Below are 22,543 nucleotides of genomic sequence, written 5' to 3' on the forward strand. Positions count from 1 at the left end.
GATTAATGTGCTTCAAACAGTCTCTTTTGATGCTCTGTGTCACTGCATACAGACCAAAGCTGGGGTATTTAACCTAAAGCCATGGCAGGCTGACTGAGCAAATTCTCTCTTTTTCAGTTAAGACCTTGTCTCCTAACTTGCACAACTGCACACATTTATCTGGTCACTGTCCAGTCTAAAACACTTTTTGTGGATGCTTAGCACCTCTGCAGATGCTGTTTGGGCAGTGCAACAAAGGGGATCAAGAGCTGCAGAAAAGCCACTGAATGTTTTGCTCATTCAATTCCCCAAATGAGATTTTTTTCTTTAAATCCAACAGGAGGACTGAAACAAGTGACCTTCAAAGCACAGTCTCGCGTCTTTGATCCTTAGGCTCCTGCTGCTTCCTACCACGTACTTGACAAAGATGATAGTGGTGCTTCACATTTCTCTGGATTAAATATTGTAAGCTCATTTTCCTCTTTCTCTCGCCGTCTTTCTTCCCAACGCAATCGACTTCTAGGTTCACTGACAGGCTGCTGGCTGGAATAAAAGCTGTCTCATTAAACACCGTTCCAAAGCACAATCGTCTTTGTGCCCAGTGAAACGTTATTGCACTCCGACGTAGTCAAGAAAAAAATGAATTTTGAGCCTCATTTGTAAGTGAAACTCTTCGTGATCAAATGTGCAAATGCTCTTTAGTTTCCCGGAGTCTACGCGTCTTTTTTTGATCACATCAAATCTACAATTAGACTCAAACCTGGAGCTCTGTTAGAACTTCTAAGATGTTTATTTCTTTATTTTATTTTTTCAGTTCAGGTTTCCAAATGAATGAGTGTAACACATTTAATGACATCACAACTGGTCTGAGAACAAACAGTCCCAAAGTTTGAGCAAATACTGATTTCTAAGGAAGAAAAGAAATGAATTTTCAGACATTTCATCTTGTTTTTAATCTAAAAAAAACTCATCTGGAAAACTTTACTTAAAATAAGGTAAATATTCCTAAATATCATCCAAATTTTCTAGTTTGGAGTAAAAGAAAAATCTTCCAACAGCGTATGTAAAAGTTGCTTGGATAGAAATCTTGAAACTAGCTAATAAATCTAACACTAGATTGTTTTTGCTAGTTTTAAGATTTCTAGCCAAGCAACTTTTGCTTACTCCATTGGCAGATTTTTTTCCCGCTTAACAAAAAATATGGATCATATTTAAGAATACTTACCTTTTTTAAAGTAATACTGTTTTCTAGTGAAGAATTTCATTTTTTTAGGCTAAAAATAAAATTAAATATCTAAAAATGAGGATTTTTCCCACTTTCTTAGAAATCTTTTTTTGCAGTGTATCTAAAAACCTGCTTGTTCCCCTCATGTGCCAGTGTGGTTTTTACATTTTTTTTTTCATTTTCAGCTTGTCAAAGGAAAGTATTCGTCCACTCTGGTTGAAAAGAATACACATGTTTCCACAGATTGCAGAGGGCTATTTTCACAAAAGCACATTCATTGTCTGGGGACGCTTGTCTTGTTTAAAGTGTCACAAAAGAAAAGGTGTATCACCTTTGCTAATGGGAATAAAAGGTCAAAGCAGTCTTCCAAGTCTGTTTACCTGTAATTTTAACAAGATGTTTCAGGCTCTGGCTGTTCCCAGTTGCAGGAAGATGTGGTCAGGGCATTAAACGGTTCACTGACTTTACATGCTACAGTCTTCTTCGAACTACACTGAGGGACATGTAAAAGCACTTTTGTCTTCAGTCCCAGTCACAGATTTGGACACACATATTCACTTATGTGTCACACATACTGTACTAGAATAGAAAAAAAAGGTTGTTTTGATCCCCGAAGTAAAGAATAAAGTTCACAAACTGCACTCTAAGAAATGAAATGTTGAATTTACTACTAAACCTAAAAACAGTAATATATGTTTACTTTCATCATAATAACACATAAGCAACTAAGTTTAGTGGAATCAGCTGACAAAACTGAGTTAAAGAGCAAGTCACCCCCCACAAGAAACTTACTTCACTCCCTCTTCATGTTTGAAAAATGCAACAAATGCTGTTGCTTGGCAGACCGAGAGGGTGGAGCCACTAACAAATACACACACACACAGGCTCACAATGGCATTGTGACATCATAATGTACCAGTTTACATCATAGCATACCTCTTAGCCAATAGCGGTGGCAGATTTAAATTCAAATGCAGTTCAGAGTTTTTACTTGACAACGGCACAACACTGACCGTTTTAGGTAGAAAATTAAAATTTTAACTAAGATGCACTAAAGTGCAAAACTATTGACTACACGTGTCTGCAGCACGATTAGACACACATTTATGTAGTTTATCAGAAAAAAAAGTTGATTTGGGGGTGACTTGCTCTTTAAGTAAATTCAACACTTAATTTCTTAGAGTGCACTCTCATAAGAATAAAGACCAAGTTCACCGAGAAAATGTTTTTTTACTCATTATCTTTGAAATATGATCAGCCACTTTGAGTTTCACATGCATGCTGAACGTGTAAATAGTCTTCTACCCCTATTTCCTGCATTAGCCATGGACAGAAAACAGATGGGCAAACGCTTTGGTCAGAAAAAGCCACACAGATCTACATCACACCGCCAAATAGCATTCATGGACTCACCCATCCTGACTGTTGTTGGTTTAGCATCTAGGAAAGAGAAGAGCATGTCTCGCTTAGTAGAAGCTAACCATTAGCAACATGGCAGAACTCCGTCAGGCTTGAGTTATTTGTGGCAATAAATTATCAACATTGCAGAAGAAACAGAGTCGGTGGTAGAGTTACGTTGCTGTTGGCAAATCAGAGGAAAGATGTCAGAATTTCAGAAAATATTGAGTAAGATTTCAAATCTTGCTGTTTGCTACAGGTTCTCTTCCCTGGCTAACTTCTACTTCCTGTAACAGGAGCGCCAGAGCCTTGTCCCCAACAGAGATTGACTCACAGGGCATTTGTTTATACTCGAGCACTGCAAGCCTATTGAAAAATGATTGAACTTAGTCTTTAAACAGAATATGCATTTTTGTTAAATTTTATAGTTAAAAAATGTAAATGAGTTCAGTTTATGCTAGCATCCCTTGTGTGAAACAGCTTAGCTTGTAAATATTTTTTTGGCTCAGTTGTAATATTTATTACTTATTGCTCATTCTTTGTGATAAATTTATCTTGTTCTATGATATTAAATTAATTATTAACACACTCAGTGATTTTGAGGTTTATCCACAGACTTTCCATCATGTTTGAGTTTGAGGGTCATGGCAAAACTTTCACTTTGGAACTCCTCTAGGACTTTATTAAAGATTTTGACACATGTGCCTTTTAGATAAATCCATTGAATATTTATTCTTTGATTTTTTTCAAAAGCTCAACTAAGATGTTTTCCATACTTTTTTGGCTCTGCCATGGCATTTTGCTGCCATCCAAACCCCAATCAATTATCCAAACACAAACTGCTAGAAAGTAGAGATTTTTGTCTTTTCCTCGCAAGACAAATATGTCTGACTTTTTTTTCCCAAAAGTATAAGTCAACAGTATCGGTAAATGTAAATATGTAATAGCACATTTCTCAAATTCCTCAGCACTGAGAGTTCACATCTCCTAATTTTTCATTAAATAGAAATTATTATTCAAATAAAATATTAAAGTAACAGCCACCTGCTTGTTCCCATAACGTTTTCTATGCTCTATTTTTGTGGGCATCAGTTATGCTAATTTTCACATTGAAAGGCAGCTGCTTGGAGCAGCCAATGGCTGCTGATTGTCCAGATAAGATTGGAGAAATCACAGTTTTAATAGAGCATTAAAATCACCTTGTCATTTTAATACTGATTATGAGCATCACTTATAGCCATAATAAGCTAATCATGGTCGACTTTGGTACACACGTCACCAAACCACCCAACTTTGAGTTGTTCGTTGTTATATCCCTCTGACATTGTGCAAAAAAAGTTTTCGAACTTAACACTGTTTAATCTTGAATCTACTGAAATCATATTTCCAGATTTTTCATTTGTTAATTTTAATTAATTTATATATTTCTTTCCATGTTGGTCTATATACATATATGGGGTAATGATTTACTTTAGTTAAAAGAGCAATATGTAAGAATTCTACAGGTAAATAATACCAGTCTAATGTCTCAGTCACGATGGAAGGAAGGTTAAATAGAAAAACACTTCAGTTGGGCTAGTGGGGTGTCCATTTTCTCCTTTCAAAAAACAAAAGAGGGACGCAGTTACAGTTTGCAATCAATGAGTTTGTGAGGTTGCCGTTTCTCCGGCGAGCCAACGCTGCAGCACACAAATTTGTAACTCGGCACCGGCAGGCAAAAAGCTCCAGAGTTGTTTAAAGAACCAACTCCAGAAAACGAGAGTGACCCAGAAGTTATTTCTTGTAGCCCTAAGAAGCCATGGCATTGTTATGTTTTATTCTAATATCGCGGGAGCAGGCTAAATGCTAGCATCGAACTAGCAATGCTAACGGTGAATTATAAGCAATAGTTGAATCTAAAAATACCTAAAGTTACTTTTTCAATTACCAACCACTCAATATTACAGTCAATGCGTTTACATGTGCATCAGAAAACTGAAGTTTTGCCCTAAAAAGACTGACGTCATTTTTTTTAATGCATGTACAGTAAATGCGTTAGTCTGGCTGATGGGGAACTAGTTTTAATCGAGCTGAAGGAACCAAATAATGCCGTAGCGATCCAAATACGATCTGTATGTAAATTGGTTAACCGAACTGAACCGGTTGGACGCTCGCATTCCGGAAGTGACGAGACAGTGGGAGCTGTCTGCTGATTATATCATCACCATAAAGTAACATGTGCACACTATCAAACAGTACAGTATATAAGCTGTGCTGCAGCATTGTTGTCCATTTCTTCTGCCATTGCGTATATCCTGTTTCAGTTTAATCTGCTTCACTCCCGCTAGCATTTGTTTATCATTTGTGTTGCTTTAAGCTAAAAGAATGCCGACATGTTGCCGCATGTTGCCACCTACCGTACTGGAGTGGAAGGAACTTCATTTGAGAGATCGATTTTCTAATGCGCAAGTAAACTAGGATAAGATTCCCAGCTTGTTACCATAAGATTGACCTAGATGTTGATCAGTGTTACCGCACTGACTGTGTGAAGTGAATAATGAGTCAATTGTGGTGTTTTACTTCCTAAATGAGTCGTTTGAACTATAAAAACACACAAAAACACTTCCTATAATGCCGGCGGGATATTATTGCAATGAGTGTATTAAGTGCACTCTACTGCAAAACACCCACTGCTAGCACCAGATGTGACAATGTATTCATTTACTTTTCTACTTATTAACGTACTGTGTATGATTCATCTTCATCTAGAATCTTCTGGTGCTGATCCGTAACTGGCAATAGCCACGAAACTGACAGAACGGAAGTGAGAGGGAGTAACTTTTTGCTTAGAAAAAGGTCCTGCAGTGATCAAATTTCACCACAGGATGTCATTGTTACTTCATTCTAAAATATTGCACCTTTAATTCAAATGTCAAACCCAGTGCTGAATGGTTTAGGTAGACATTTAGTTTAGGTTGTCAGGTATAATTCTACAATAGGTTATATTTCATTTGCTTTTGTTAAATGCAGACTATGTTTTGTTCTCTGTTACAGTTTTTAAATAAACTTTACAATTATAAAACAAATCTAAAATTTTTTGAAGGATGTTTTCTCATATGTGGTATGTAAATGGTGTCTATAAGACACAAAGCTCCAAGGGGGGCTTCTGGCTACTTTCTGGGTATGTACACAATACTTACGGTACTGGGTACTTTCATGGAAGGTACAGGGTATGCGGGAGAACTTACAGTATTACATTCAGGTTGTTTGTGGGGTGTAGACTAAGCCGACACCTGGTTTTTGTTTAGAAAATCAAATTCAGTCAGAGATTTCATATAAAGATCATTTTTAGCAAAAATCTGTGTTTATAATGTTACAGATGTGAGATGATTTTACCTTTAGTTGTCGAGAAGGTCAAACTTTAAAACCAAATACAAATAATATTATTTTTGTAACAACAGAATAGGGTGAGTATTGATGATGAGTTCTGGTTTTTTGAGAAGAAAAAAATAAATTTTCAAGACAGATGTATGCAAACTAAATTAGCTTCTTCCTTAAACGCTGCTCAGTAAGTGTAGAGAGAAAAATAGAAAGTCACCAAAGAAGTTCCAAGCTCATACTGGAGAGGGAAAAATAATTATGTGGCGTGCATAAGAAGCTACGTCGAGTCACACACTTTGTGTAAAAGTTGTAAATTAAGTTTTTTCGACTGTTGAGAATAAATGCGCTGGAGAAATTCAGATATCTGCATGTGTGGACAGCATTTGTTAAAAAAAAAACATGAAGTTACACAAAAGGCGTAAAAATATACACTTTTAATTTTATATTTGGCAAACATCTGTTTACTGTTACAATGAAAAAAAAGAGATGTGTAAACAACTGAGCATTTACACTCCTACAGGTCCAGATTCTCTCTGTCTGCATACCTCAGACTGATCATAAGCTGACAGCTTCATCCCAAACTAAACATCCAATCAGAGGGTTTAGTTTTGAACTACAAAATAATGTGTGAGGATTGATTTACACGCAAAAAGGCCTAATTACTGTAGGTTTAGTCCAATGAAGAGTGACAGCCTAAATGAGTTTGACTTTAGAAGCTCTGAAGTGATTAACTTGTTGTCCTGTTTATTGGGTCTATCAGTAACTTCCCCTCAAACGGGATGGAAAATATCAATAATTAGTGTCAAAAGAGAATTTTTCACTAAATAAACAGGAAGCACTTTTGTTTTAGAAGTTTGAGGGCTTGTGGCTCAGGTGCTATAAAATATTTTTTTTTCAATGAGCTAGTAAACCAATGGTAGTAAAAGTGATTAAAAATCAATTTAATTAAATGATAAAGCCAATGATATAGCTACCTTTTATAGCTAATTTAAATTTTTTTCGTTCAGCTCAGTGTCTTTAAAAAGGTTAATAAATAAATAAAAAATACTGGTAAATTTTAACTAACCTTAAAGACGTACACTCTAAAAAACATGTTGATTTTACTTAATGAAATTAAATGTAAAGAATGATAAACAATTACTTTTATATAACATATAACAATTTATGTTACTCTTTAAAGGGATACTTTGCAACTTTTCCATATTTTTAATAATTTTCTTGAGCCAGTATGTGGTAAAATGATCCTTTACAGAGTGAATGAAATGTCACTCAGACACTAGTGTCCCTTGTAGACAGGATATTGCATTTGCAACTTCAGAGTGGCGGTAGAGAAAAAAATTGAGCTGACATGCCTGTTGCTGCAGTCTGCTGTCTGCTTCCAGCACATTTCCTGCATGTTTTAAATTGTAAACCCAGCTTATTCATTTAATTTTGTGATGAACAGCTCCTGTAGACACTCATGTGGGCTGGGGAGTTATTACAGCTGTTAAATTAAGTTGTTAAAAAAAGAACGCACAGCGAGGAGATAAGTTTCACTTTTGGTTCTACTAAACAAACACTAGGGGGTGCTAAAAGCAAGCAAAAAGTATGAATTTAAGAGCAAGTCGCCCCCAAATCAACTTTTATTTTGTTGATAAACTGTATAAATGAGTGTCCAATCGTGCTGCAGACACGTGTAGTCAATAATTGGCTAAGAGGTCCACTATGATGTTAGCTGGTAGGGATGTTCCGATCAGGTTTTTTGCCCTCGAGTCCGAGTCATTTGATTTTGAGAATCTGCCAATACTGAGTCCCGGTCCGATACTTTCGATACATAAAAAAAAAAAAAAAAAAAAAAAAAAAAAAAGGAAGAAACAGTTCCAGAATGTTCCTTATTTTTTATTCAATGACCTTTTTAATTTTCATTTTTAACAACAGATCACTTCTGTGAGGTAGCTTGAACAATCAAGTAATAAATAACAAATTCTTCACTTTTGGACTTTATTGCAAATATAAAAAGTCTAATATGAAAACAGATAGCACTTCAATACCTGGCAGGGGTCTATTTTGCCTCGGCCCCCAAAATGCTTAGATACATCCCTGGGCATGGGACGGAGTTTTGAAGACGATCTGAATTGTATCAACTATATAAATACTACATGCTGATAAATTATTGCTTTATACAGGTACAAATGGTTAGTGGGATAAATCTACCTACATTTTATCTTTGAAGAACTTTGTTTTGTTTTCTTGGTTTTAATTTTCCCATCTTCCTGTTCCTGTCTGCCTCTGATCTTCCTGCATCTCCCAGTCCTCCAGAAAAACTCCTGCCTGCTTCCTTCTTTTTCACCTCACAAGTTACTTTTTAACTAGCAGATCAAATTGATCTATTGAACGCAAAAAAAGCGGAGTGTGCGCCGCGCTGCCCGGCTGTGCCAGTGACGAGCGCTGCAGCGCATCCACTCGTCATGCTTGAATACAAACAGAACCACCAGAGAGGAAATGAACGGACACGAATGACTGTGTGTTAATTGTATATTTTTTGGTGGCGCCACTTAGAAACTTAGAAAATGTTACTGTGGCCGTGTACAGAACGCAGCTGGAGTTCATGAATAATCAGCGGCCTGCCTGCATCTCTGCTCAAAAGAATACCCGCTACTCTGAGTCCATATAAATAATATAATATAGGTAGAAACTGGATCTCTTTTGTGTTCCTTCTGGGTGTGTAAGTTAAGGACATCAGGGGAGCCTGACAACCTTTGAGGAGAACCAAGTTGCTCTCCTGTAATTTGAACCCAGTATCCAACTCCGGATCGGGGCTTGGATCGGGAAGTAAAGCCCGAGTCACGATCAGTCTGAAACCACGTGATTGGGGCCGATTTCCGAGCATGTGATCGAATCGTGACATCCCTATTAGCTGGTACATAACATGTCGCAATGCTGTTGTGAGCCTTTGTGTGTGTATTTCTTAGCAGCTCTCAGTCTGCCAGGTAACAGCATTTGTTGCATTTTTCAAACATGAAGTGGGAGTGGAATAAGACTGGTAGGGGCTGACTTGCTCTAGGTTTAGTGGAACCAGTTGATATATTTAAGTAAATTCAACACTGTTTTTTAGAGTGTAGTGATAAAGACTGTTTTTGTTTACATCTGAGGAGGTTCATGGCTGTATCTTGATCATAGGCTTTTAAAAACCCAGAAGCTCTTTGTTTGGATTGCAGAAGCTCTCACAGCAGGTTGAGTGCTCCTGCTCCTCTTATGCTGGCTGGAATTACTCGTTCGTGAGACTACAGCTTAATGTGAGAACATATTAAAAGTTAACTGGATAATCTCACATCATTAAGTAAGCCAAGTGAGCATACCTTAAGAACTTTACAAAGTTTAATCGCTATTCGAGTGATTTGTGAAATCAACCATTTGACCTGATACGCTTCTTCTTTTTCTGCAGAGATTGAGAAGTATGATGCTGACGAAGTGAAAAAAGACGGCGACACAAAGAAATACCTGGATATCATCAGCAATAAAAATATCAAGCTCTCTGAGAGAGTTCTTATTCCAATCCAACAGTATCCAAAGGTAAGGAAAATTTGCATCTTTGCGTCTCTCTGCACCACTTTCATCCAGTCAGGATCATGAAACTGCGAAGGGAGACGCCGGGGAGGCGGAGCCACATTTGGAAAAGCGTCACACTTGTTCACGTGTGATGTTGTTTCCCTGATTTTTGTGGTTAATCACTGGATGCAGCCTTTCATTCTGGATTTTATTTTGGTAGCACCTCCTCACAAACCACCCTTTGAATTGAAAGTCCCTCCGAGGTGTAAAACTACCGTATACTAAGCCCCTCCGGATGGTGTCTGTTTATTTTGATTTAGTCATCAAAACCCAAAGTTTTCAATAGAATAAAGCACCCAAGGGTACAGTGAAGAGCAGTGATCATAAATCACTGTGACACAGTGCTCGGTATTCTGAGTTATGCAATGTCAGTACTGACAAAGTCTGAAATGTAGCCTAATGAGGCTGCTCCATCAGGCAGCTAAGCAACACAGCTGTTTGAGGGAAACCAAAAATGCTTTCTTTCCTCCGCAATCAAGGAAAACTCGACAGCATTTCCATTCAGACGTTCACACATCAGAAAAGGGAAATATTCCATATAAACGCACCTATAGGTTCCTATACTCTGTGCTTTGTGCCTTTGTTTTGCCTTATTAATAAACACATATGCTGCCCCGCTGGTAATGGTAGTCATCACTCATTAAAGTAATTATGTTTTAAGAGACTTATTAAAGATAAATAAATATGTGTGAAGATTAAACTTGATTATTAATCACTTAATTGATAGCCTTTGCAAATGTGATGTGTGGCATTCAAATTTGTGGAAAGCCAACATGTGAATAAATATAGTTTTGCATCACCAGAGGCCATGTTTTTAGTTTTAGAAATTTTAATCATAATTGTTGAGTCATGTAAGGTTAGTTTTGGCTAAATTTTAGCAAACCCTCATTCACATTTGTTCTTTAATAAAGAGGTCCTTCACTCACCTTGCCTGCTGGTGGTGGTCGGAGAGATCGATGGCGCCTGCGCTAAGCAGCCTCGCCTCTGTCAGTGCACCCCAGGGCAGCTGCGGCTACATTGTAGCTCATCATCGTCAGTGTGTGTGAATGGATGAATAATACACTGTAGTGTAAAGCGCTTTGGAGTCCTCTGACTCTGAAAGGCCCTATATAAGTACGAGTCATTTATCATATGTCTAATACATTTACAGTGGTCTTTAGTAGGAATGGTTACCTTGTAGTTCGTACTCGGGGGGTGGAGAGCTCCAGTGTTTCAGAATGGAATTTCAACCAGAGGAGAAAGTAGCTTCAGACGACATGATTTGGAGACTTATTTCCTGATATTTGGACTTCGTACCACGAATTGGCTATACCAGATGTGATTCTACCACTGGCTCCATCTGCTCAGCAACGTTGATGTTTTAACTCCACAAATAACACAAGCCTGGAGGCGCTTCTGCTGTGTGTGTGGAGTTGCTAATGCTAACGGTTAATTTCTACAAGTCGAGACGTTCTCTGCCTTCTCCTGGACGCTAAAACAACAACAGCCTCAAGATGGGTGAGTCCATGACTGTTAAGTGACAGCGTGATGTAGATCTGTCAGGCTTTTTAGATCCTAGAGTTTCACTGTTTATTTTCTATGAGAAGCTAATGCAGGAGATAGGGGTAGAAGACAATTTTTCACATCAGGCCCAGTCCAGTTTTGGTAGCGTCATGCTCCTGCACGGCCAGGTTTTGTTCACATAGCCTTCTCAGGAACGCAGATCTCTCTGAACACGTGGGTGAGGCAAAAGATGCACAAAGAAGTTTGTATAGTGTTCTCCTTAGTAAACAATTAGTAAACAAAAGCGATCATGTTGCTTTCGGAGACTCATATGAAGCACACTGCGTCCTAATCAGGCACTGAGATTGCTGTGTGCTCCTCACAGCCGTGGCTGAGCGGTAGCTCAGAGCTGCAGTCAGAATAGATATTTACCCCACTGCATCCAGACTGAGAAGCAGTCACACATGCGGGAAGCCGCTGCTGGCTGACTCTAATCCATCAGAGGCTCTCGGCATGAACTTCAGCCGGCCAATCGGTCGATAGTGGGTGTGTTGGGTAGGTTCTACCCAAAGCTGACCGCCAGAGAGCAGGTCCAAAAAAATGCGGTTGACTGAGCACGGACAACGCAGAGATTATTACCCAGATGTGAACACATTTAACCACCAGGACTGGTGTGACCCAGATGTCATGTTCAGCCTGCAGGTTAAACTCAGAGTGACCGATCGTTTTCAAAAAAAAAAAAAAAAAAAAAATTGTTTCTCAGTGAGGGACCTCTTTAAAATCTAAAATTGTAAAAGCAACTGTAAACACTTTTTTTGCAATAAAATTATTTGCAATAGTGAAAAATCATACAAACCAAGCAAACTGTTAGTTTTCTCAAGATAATTTGAGTTATAAAATAATTTTGTGAATTTCAGGCTTACAGCTTTATAGGGGAATATTTGAAAGCATTAAAACTTATTTGGACATGTTGTTGTAGCTATGACAACCAAAGTCTTGACAGGAAATGTTTGAGTAAATTTTCTAGAGGTCACATATTATTTTACTTCAAGCTAACATTACTCACAAACATTCAAGTACATCTATTTCATACGCGTGTTTATTTTATTTATCCATCTCTCTTGTTTTAAAATGATTTCTTTGTGTTTCACCCTTGAAACCCAATTTTGTGTTGCAGAAGCAAATATGATTTAAGACTCTTTAATTTTCACGAGTAAAATGCATCAGTTGCATTATTTATATCATCATAGAACCATAAGATTTCTACCATTGTGTGGAATCTTATAATTTTTGCATTTCTTATAATTTTAAAGAACATTTTCAGGTTAAACTAGAGATGATATACATAATGAATGATCCTCTTGATTAAAGCAGTTTGGGAAATCTCTACAAATTAACAACGATGTATGAAAAAATGAACATTCATTTACAAACACATGGAGACACAGACAGAAATCCACTCCAGCTGGCTGAATCCCCTTATCCTTGCAGAAAGCCCCGGAGAGCCCCATGGGACACTCCACAGAAATCAATTAACTGTTTCTTCCTCAAGTCACTGTTGAGAAAGGGAAAGAGCCTTGTTCAGGAACTCTTCACTCTATTAAATTGATTTTTTAAATGTCAATTCTGTTAGTTTCTTGGGAGTAAAATAAAAAAAATCTGACATTGCAAATTATTTTTTGTTTCTCCATTGTAGAATTTTTTTTCTTTTTCATTGTAAATTTCCTATTGATGTAAATTGAAAATGTGCACAAATTGAGAAATTTAACTATGACTTAAATGTCTGTCTAAAAGTTTGAATTTAAAGGTCACATTTCCTTAAGTAATGCCACAGATCTATATTTAATGAGTTTTTAAAAAACGACTTTTTCTCCAACGGACAATGTTTTACTCCCTTTCTTGCTTTCATCCAATAGTTGATTGCATTTACTTAGAGTCCCACATGCAAATTTGCATCTGATTAAGTAGTTAATGAAAAGCAGTGGAGCTTGTAGCAATGAAACCTTAGAACCACTGAGGCACGTAACAAAAATATAAAAAATTAACACTTTGCACAACTACAAAGATCCTCATGTGCAACACAGTACCTCTGTATCATTTCTCTTTACAATGAACGCTTCTGTTTCTGTAAATTAAGAAGACTGCAGTCCAGAGGGACAGACGGGAAGTCCAATCGCTGCTGTGACCTATTTGCACCGCCAGCAGTTCGTACAACTGCACTGTCACTGTTGGACATCTTGGTAATACTGCACATCCAGTTAAAGATAATCAACCATACAAAACTATTCTGAAATACCGGTATGCAAAAAAAAAAAAAAAAAAAAATTGAAGAAATGCAAGACTTGAAAATATTAAAATGTCAGGAAACATTTAAGACACTTTCATACAGAAATAAAGAGGATTAGGGCCACTGAAAATGTTAAAAAAGAAAAAGATTTCTGACTTAAAAAGGTGCAATAAGTAAGAATTTTACCATGAAATAATCACAAAAAAAGTCAAGTGTCTGTACTGCCTAGGACCCCATGGGGTTGTAATGTCTGCGTCGACATTTGTAATTCGACACTGGCTGGTAAAAAGCAGCAGTGTTGGACAGAACTGAAGCCAGTAAAAGGAGCAACCCAGAAGTTATTTCTTGTAACCCTAAGAGCCCACAGCATCCTTTTAGTTCACTCTAATATTTGGTAAAGAAGGCTAATATTGAGCTAACAATGTTAACAATTAGGATAAAAAAAAAGGTTTGCTCTAAAAATATCTCAAGCTACTTTTTTCAATCACCAGCAACTCAATAACACAGTGAAATGTATTTGCCTTTCACCTTACTGTGTAGGATTCGCCTTCGCTTGTCATGTAGAATCTTCTGGCACTGAGCCGTACCTGGCAGTGGAATAGCAACAGAGCGGCATATTTTTCTCTGATACACAGACTGCAGTACTAGATGTCATTCTTACTTCATCTAGGTTTAATCTTGGAATTTTGGGATTAAAGTCACAATCGTTTTTTTCTCATATTTTTTCTTTAAAGTGGCCTTAATCATCTTATGTACAGGAAATAGTCATTTTTGTGTTTTACCCAGACAAAGGGAAAAAAACTGTTTTTGTGCAACAGTCATTGTTTATTCTGATAATAATCATTCAGTTTGTCTGACTTTGTACTCTGTCAAGAATAACACAAAATGTATTTGTTTATTTTACTTTCCTGGAGAACTTTTTCTATATGTCTCTGTTATTTTTCAATGGCTGCCATTCAGTGACATACACTCTGACTTTCTGTCACTGGTGGCTGAGCAAAACCGTAAAAGCCACACATTTGCTCCCTCAGCCATCTAACAGTGCTCATTCAGGCTTACAGCTGCCATCTTGCTGCAGAGTAATTAAATGCATGACAATTAAATTGTTAGTTGAGAAGCGTCATTCGCATGATTTCAGATTTGAAAAAGTCATTGATGGAGAATTAATGCGACACGCCAAGAGCTGAAGAAATCACTCGCGGCACGTTGGCAGACACATGCTGCAAGTGGTTTTTTTCCATAGACAGGTTTAGATGTGAGTGCACGGAAAGCAAAGGTGTTTTGAATTATACAGTGAGCAGCTATTAATCGTTTCAGCTCAATCTTTGCGCCCCGAGTCAAAATGTTTGCTGAAAACAGGCCAGTTTTGTCCTTTCACTGGGATATTGTGCAGATTTATTGTTTCTGCTCCATAAGGACATTTATGGTATCAGGACTAACCTTTGGCTCATACATTTTTCATTGCTAAAACACCATCGAAATGCCACAACATAAGTGGCTGAAATGCACAACATCATGCAGTATGCATGTTAGTAGATACACAGCTGCAAGACTACATTTAAAATATAGATGCATCACCAGATTGCACCACATAATCTACACCAGAGTGAGATTACAGAAGAATTGTCTACCTTACTTTCATGCATAAACCTTTATGGTGACCTTTGATATATTTCTTGATTTATTGCTTTGTCTTTTCTTTCTTATGGTCAGTTAAAGACCCTGTAATTCTACTGACAGTGTCAAGAATGCCAACCCTGTGTTTGTGTCCCGAGTCCGCTGGCTTGCTTCACCCTAACAGCTCGTCAGTCTGATGTGTCACAGAAGCTGCATGTCAATCAAACCAGACTCACCTTCACACACCTCTCTATGAGGTCAAATGGCAATTTAATCATTTTAAGAAAAATATCTTGAGACGAATCAGGAAGAGCACATGTCTGGAACACCTCTTATGCTTTGCTCTGAAGATACATAAATCTTTAGGTCAACACTGCAATAAATAGATTTTTTTAGTCATTTTGGAGTGTTTCTTTGCTAAACTTGTGAGTAATTGCTATTATGCACGAGGTAGACATCTAATGTTCAAAATTACAGCGGTTTATGCAAAGAATATCTTAGAAAATTTTACAATAAATGCTGTGCTTAAAGGGTACTTGTATATAATTCTGTGCATATTTATAAGAGGAAATAGCGCTCCCATTGCATCCAGTGGTCGAGTTTAGCAAGAGTTTATTTTGTGTTAGAGTTTGAATATTCATAAAATACATTTTGCACAAGTCACTGTGAGATACTGGAGATTAGAGCTGGGGTCCTGAGTGTCTGCAACATTTACAATCCAAAGAGCCATTCCCCCCTCAGTCCACCAGAATAAAACAACTGTTTCAAGGATACATGTAACAACAAAGTCTCCACTGATTGTGACGGTATTGATATGGTGTTGGTTAAAAGAGTTATTGGTGGTATTCTAAAATCATTAACTTATATATTTAACTTATCCTTCCAAACTGGTTTATTTCCTCAGAAAATGAAAGTATCTAAAGTAATACCAATTTTTAGGCAAGGGAATAAACATCGATTTAACAACTACAGGCCAGTATCAGTTCTTCCTCAATTTTCAAAAATCCCAGAAAAACTATTTAATATCAGACTAGAAAACTTTTTAAATAAACACAAAATACTAAACCATAGTCAGTACAGATTCAGAGAAAAGAGGACAACAGCACTTGCAATAATGGAAGCAACCAATGAAATAATTAATACATTAGATAAAGGTAAATGTGCTATTGGAGTATTTATAGATTTTAGGAAAGATTTTGATACAATAAATCACTCAGTTCTCATAAACAAGCTACAACAGTATGGCATTAGGGGAATAGCACTGGACTGGATCACCAATTATTTATCTGAGACAACAATTTGTGAAAAAGGATGATGTCACTTCTGAAAGTATGGGGTTTGCCTGTGGTGCCCCCCAGGGTCAGTATTAGGACCTGCTCTATTTAATATATATAAATGACATTTTTCAAGTCTGCAAAACTCTGAAGATGATCTTACTTGCTGATGATATAAATTTGTTCTATGCTGGAAATGATCTCAATGAAATAATTAATATTATTATTAAAGAATTAAGTAAACTAAAAATAATGGATGAATAATAATAAATTATCATTGAATATTGAAAAAACAAAGGTAATTGTAAAAACAAAACAGAAGTATGTATAAAGAGTGACGATGGAAAAATTGAGAATGTTAATGAAATCAAATTTTTGGGTGTGATACTGGACAATAAACTCAGTTGGAAGCCCCACATTACGCCGGGGACACACCGGCCGCGGAAGCGCCGCGAAGCGCCGAGAAGCGAATCGCTCATGAAATTCGGCCGCTGCTCGCCGCTCCTCAGTTCAGATCAGACGCGCCCCAGTCGAGGCGCGCCTCGGCCCAGCTGTAGTTTTTCTTTTAAACACTTGGTGTCCTCCATTTCCTCTCTGCCTTTCCTCAGCTCTTTTCTTCTACGTTTGAGTGTTTGTACGCGTGTGCGTGTGCGTGTGTGTGTGTGTGTGAACCTATGGTATGAGTTGTTTCTGCCAGTTGAATCTCTTGGAACCCACTCCAATTCTGCAGCTGTATCCTAGCAGTTTCTTCCGAAATGGGCACATAAATAATCATGTTTTTCGGGGGTCGTACAGCTCCTTGTGTTTCTCAACTTCCATAATTAATTTAAAGTCATCCATCCTAACTGCTTGCCTCAGACTTTCTGCCTCTCTGTCCTGTTTGCTCCGGTGAAAAGACACCCAAAACCACACACCCCTTCACGTGGTCACACACGCACACAAGTTCGATGTGTGTGTATGTGTGTGCGTGTTCGTGTGGTTTTTCTGCAGTGTCTGTTTACGAACACATTGGACTATTGCAGAATTTTATTTTGAAATAATTTATTTTGTTAACTTTACCGGCCTGCCTCTTATGTCTACGTTTGACTTCCTGCCAGAATTGACGCGATTCACCCGCGGCTCGCGAAAAAAATAGAGCCAACGCCGAAATGGTCGCTGCACGGCGCGGGCTGGAGCGCCGGCGCGCGCTGGCGCGAGGCGATTCGCAGCGCTTCGGCGGCCCATGTGGTCTATAGAATAGCTTAACAAGGGCGCCGAATGAAGGTGGTCCCATTTTCGCGGTGCTTCCGCGGCCGGTGTGTCCCCGGCTTTAGACACATACAAACCAAAGCAGCAAAAAAAACATTGCAATTATAAATAAAATGAAGCAACTGTTGGACTGTAAATCACTCCACATTCTGTATTGTTCATTAGTTCTGCCATATCTCACTTATTGTACAGAGCTTTGGGGAAAGAAGGTAATACGTGCCATTCATAAAGTTGGGTATCTGGATCATACAAATTCTTTGTTTTTACAGTCAAAATACATTAAATTTCAAGACCTGGTTCATTATCAAACAACTCAAATCATGTTTAAAGCTAGTAAGCACTTATTGCCACATAATATTCAAAAGCTCTTCAACCAGAGTGATGAGGGATATCATTTACGAAAGACTAAACATTTTTAAATGCCTAGGGTAAGAACCACTAAAAGGAGTTTCTGTGTATCAGCATGTGGTGTGAAACTGTGGAATGGGCTACAGTGTCCAAATATAAACAAATTTAAATCACTGTAATAAAAAAAATATAATTAATGGATATGAAAATGAGGTTCTCTGAGGTTATGGAAACTATGATATTGTCATTATTATTTTGCTGTTGTTTAAGTTATTATTGTCATTGTTATTATTATTATTACTATCACTAGTACCATAAAATGTTGATGCAAAAATGCTCTCATTAGTAGCTGCATAAATATATTGATATGTATGTATGTATGTATGTATGTATGTATGTATGTATGTATGTATGTATGTATGTATGTATGTATGTATGGTAACTTGTAAAGTAAGTTAGTAATGTGAGACAAGGGGGTGGGATTGAATAAGCACTTGCTTCTTACTCCCTTTGGACAAAGACTTCTTTTTTATTGGTATATCTTTTCTTTTCTACTATGTTCATTGATTTTTAAAAAATATTTTGTCTTATGTTCAAATAAACGTTTCAATCAATCAAAGGCCTTTAGGAAAAAAGACAATTGTCATTTATGATTAATTCTACAGAAGATGATTAGTGCCACAAAAGAATTTTCTCATTTTTTCCTCAGAATTCCGAAATTAACATGAGAATTCTTAGAAAGTCAGAAATTTGAGAATAAATCAGGACTCTGATTAAAGTCAGAAATTTTTGATGTTCCTCTTCAGTAAATATCTAGAGATTTGTAGTCATTTTTAAACCATCTGTTTGTCTCTATTATTAAGTTTTAAAATTAAGGGGAAAAAACTAACGCAGATATAATATGGAATGATGATATCTGTGGAAAACGAGATCTAAAAAAATATTACATGCATAATATTCAATCTGATTATTTAATGGAAAAAGCTGAAAACCCTCCATTTTTTATTGGAGTAGTTTACTTGTATAATCAATACATTTGCAATGGTCTCTAGAAGGAAGGAATGCCTTGCAAGCAGTACTCAGGGCACAAAAAAAGCCCGCAAACCCCTGAATCAGCAGGGCCACGTCTGCAACGTCTTAGCTGAGTTTCAGACGGTAGGTTTTGGAGTCTTATTTCCTGGTATTTGGACATCTTGCCTTGGATTGGTTAACAGCAGGCTCTACCACTGACTCCAACATTGATGATTTATCTCCGCAAATAACACAAGCCTGGAGGACTTCTGCTGTGGCGTGAAGTTGCTAATGCTAACAGTTACTAGCAGAGATGTTTGCTGCTGATTAGCAGACGTTAAATCATCAACAGCCTTCCCCGTCTTAGGTAAGGTCAGTAAGTCCATGAATGCTAATTCACAGATCTGTGAGGATTTTCAAATTCTAGATTTTCACCATTGATTTTCTATCAGAAGCTAATAATCATTTTGAGTCACATAATTACTTTTTATGCAACATGGTGCATTTCTGCCAAAAGTGAGCTCTAGATAATTTGGAAGTGCCATATTTAGCTGCTTGTGATATTTCAACCAGTAAATAACCAAGTGTCCCTTGTAAGAAACCATTTCAGAATTTAAAAGAATGTTAAAATAAAACTTTGGAAATCTGAGCGGTTTTAAAACCTCTTTAATCCACTCTTTTTACTTTCTTCCATTGAAATTTAAAACAACAAGTGAAACCTGGTCAAGACCACACACAAAAAAGTTCTAACTTACATAATTAAATCCAGATAAAGACACAACATGTAACATAAATCATTGTTTATGAGCAAGGGGTGGCTTTTTTAAAACATTTATAAAATATGGATTAATACCCTCTTAAAACCTCCTCAGTGGCCAAGTGGTAGAGTGTCCGCCCTGGGACTGGGATATCGGGCTTCAAATCTGGTTCAAACCGGTCGTGTCATATCAAAGACTTTAAAAATGGGACCCAATGTCTCCCTGCTTGATGCTCAGCTTTAAGGGGTTGGATTTGGGGGTTAACCATCAAATAGTTCCCGAGTGCAGCCAGTGCTGCAGCTCACTGCTCCCCATGGGGATAGGTCAAATGCAGAGATGTCATTTCACCGGTGTGTGATGATGACTAACCTTAATAGCAATGATGGAAATCCGCTCAGTCTGTTACCCAATTATCTGCTTAGTGCTTTTAGTGGTTTCAGTGTCAGTTATTTTGTTCAGATATGTTAAAAAAATAAAGTATTTTTTTTTTACCTTTGGCTGTCAAAAAGCAAGTTTCCTCTGAGGTGTCATCATGTGTTGGTGTGAACAAAAATCTGGCAATGATCATTAAAATAAAAAGAAAACATAATGAGCCAAATCAAACAATACAAATTTTAAACAAATATGCCTCAGATTGTTTGGAAATGCCTTTGATGAATGGAATCTTAGCAGCAGAGTTTTTGTATAATAAAGCTGTGGTGTCCTAAGATAAAGTAACCGCTAATAATTTGATGGAGTAGGTAGAGAGCTGCAGCTAAGGGAAAACAGTTCATCCTGACCTCCCAAAACACAAACACTCTTTTTAATTACATTTTACATCCAAACATCCTAAAGGCATATTTCTGTAATATTTTCTTTAACAATGCACTGATGAAGCAAAACTTAGTGATCTCTCATTGACTATATCCCACATGGCGTGCAGCCAAAAAACTGCTCGGATTGCGGAGGCATGGACTCTAGGAGACCTCCAGTGCTTGGTGTGGTATCGGCATATTAGCAGCAGGAGACCAGATTCTTTCCAGCACATCTCTCAGCACCCCGCAGTTTTCCTATGCATCGCCCCTCCTCCAACCCCTGTTTGCACTGTAAACACTCGCCACTGCAGCGCCCCACAGGCCTTGCTGAGTGCTCTACCCCTGCCATTTGGTTCCAGCCACTAACCGAAACCATTCTTCAAAACATAAACACAGTGACAATGAGAACTGTTAACTTCCTGTGTAATTTATCCTGGCAATTCACCTGCACAATTACTGCAAATTAGTAACGTCCCTCCTGCCCATCGCTCCTGTCATCTCTGAGTGCTTATCCTGCTCTGGTTCATTGTGTGCAGCTGTTATAATAATGTTCTGTAGGTGGATTTAGATGATATATACCGTAACAGATTCACCCCGTTGCCGTGCGTGATTTAAAGTGGACAGTTTGGATGTTTTGTGTGCCATCTGCAGTAAAAACTAAATGAGGCCTTCTGCTGTTTTGCAGCCTGTCAAATTAAATAAATTTGGCCTTGAAGTTTGTGTCCAATGACCCACTGATATTTTGTCTCTTTTAATCCTCTCAGGAATGCAATAGAAGGGAAATGTATCTCAGTAAATAGGAAAAAGGATGCATACGTGTATTTGTCTCAGTTTATCACTGAAACAAATCATCATTATAGTCACTAAATTACTATTTACTTAGCAAAAATATGATTAAAACAATTCACTTTGATTTTCATTTCAGTGGAGTTTTATCTTTCAGCTGTTTGAAGGTGTGGAAAACAGGAAAAAAACTAACATTTTTTTTATGATTTTTTCTGATTATAATCACTCACTGAGTTTTTCTTGCAGGCTGAACATAAAAATAGTCTCCTACACCTGTCTCCTGCATTAGCTTCTGATGAAAATAGATGGATTTGAAATGTCTGACTGATCTACGGCACAGTCACTCAAAGTTCATGGACTCACCCATCTAGACTCACGACAGGGAAGGCTGTTGTTGGTTTGGCGTCCAGGAAACAGCAGAGAAGGTCTTAGCTATTGGAAGCTAACCATTAGCATTAACATCTCCACCGCATGGTAAAACTCCTCGGGGCTTGTGCTATTTGCAGAGATAAAACAACAACATTGCGAAGCAAACAGTCAGTGGTAGAGTCACATTGCTGTTAGCCAATCAGATGAGAGATGTCCAAATACCAGGAAATAAGAGTCCAAATCCTGTCACCCGATCCACCTTTCGCCCTACGGTCATATGTGAAGCGCACTTGGAGGAAGTGGGAGGAATTGCCGAATTGGGGCAGGAAGCATTGCATCATCGACTGCAACGCATGCCGGGATGCTGGTCGCTGTTGTACATTTAAAAAAATCTTTATTAAAAGAACTTTCAAACAACCTGACAAAATTTCCATTTATTGCTGTCCACATTAAAACTTAGTCTAAAATATTCAGAGCATCAATAGATGTTAGTGATGCACCGATATGAAAATGTTGGACCGATACCGATATCCGATATTAAGATCACTGATATGGCCGATAACCGATATTTGCCGATATACTGACAGTAATGCTTCTAAAATTCAGCAGATTTTGTATAGAATGAAAATTATTAAAGCTGAATTTACGTTATTATGTACACACCACACACATTTATGGTTCTGAGATGATTTCATTCACTGTTCACATGACTAAACAAATACACATCAGCCCCCTCACCCTCATGAAACAGGAAAACAAATGGAGACGAGTTGGAAAAAATATCGGTTGTTAATATCGGCCCGGTTTTATTTATCGAACCGATACAGATATGTTAAAAAATGGCTAACATCGGCCAATACTGACATTGATGCCGATATATTGTCCATCCCTAATAAATAGCATTAAATGTCCTAAAATTAACTTCTTTAGTTTTAAAATACAAATTTTCAGAAAAGGCACTCGAGCCATTTTTCTACTTTCTTGTCAAAATTCCCACATAGCAATGGATTGTGGGTAAT

The 22,543-nt window shown here is 37.6% G+C and overlaps 1 protein-coding gene across 3 annotated transcripts in view; it reads left to right on the forward strand.

Annotated features, from left to right (window-relative positions):
* The window catches only part of khdrbs2 (KH domain containing, RNA binding, signal transduction associated 2), a 165,833-nt gene that overhangs the window by 21,723 nt on the left and 121,567 nt on the right, over window positions 1-22,543 (forward strand). For all 3 annotated transcript variants that reach the window (XR_008565676.2, XR_008565675.2, XM_054750129.2), the window contains exon 2: window positions 9,387-9,514. Coding sequence is in view for 1 of the 3 variants with exons in the window: in XM_054750129.2 (XP_054606104.1) it covers window positions 9,387-9,514 (128 nt within the window). In the remaining 2 variants the exon portion in view is untranslated. The remainder of the gene's footprint in view (window positions 1-9,386; window positions 9,515-22,543) is intronic.

This window comes from Nothobranchius furzeri, chromosome 12, assembly GCF_043380555.1.
Source record: "Nothobranchius furzeri strain GRZ-AD chromosome 12, NfurGRZ-RIMD1, whole genome shotgun sequence".
In the NCBI taxonomy this organism is placed as follows: Eukaryota; Metazoa; Chordata; class Actinopteri; order Cyprinodontiformes; family Nothobranchiidae; genus Nothobranchius; species Nothobranchius furzeri.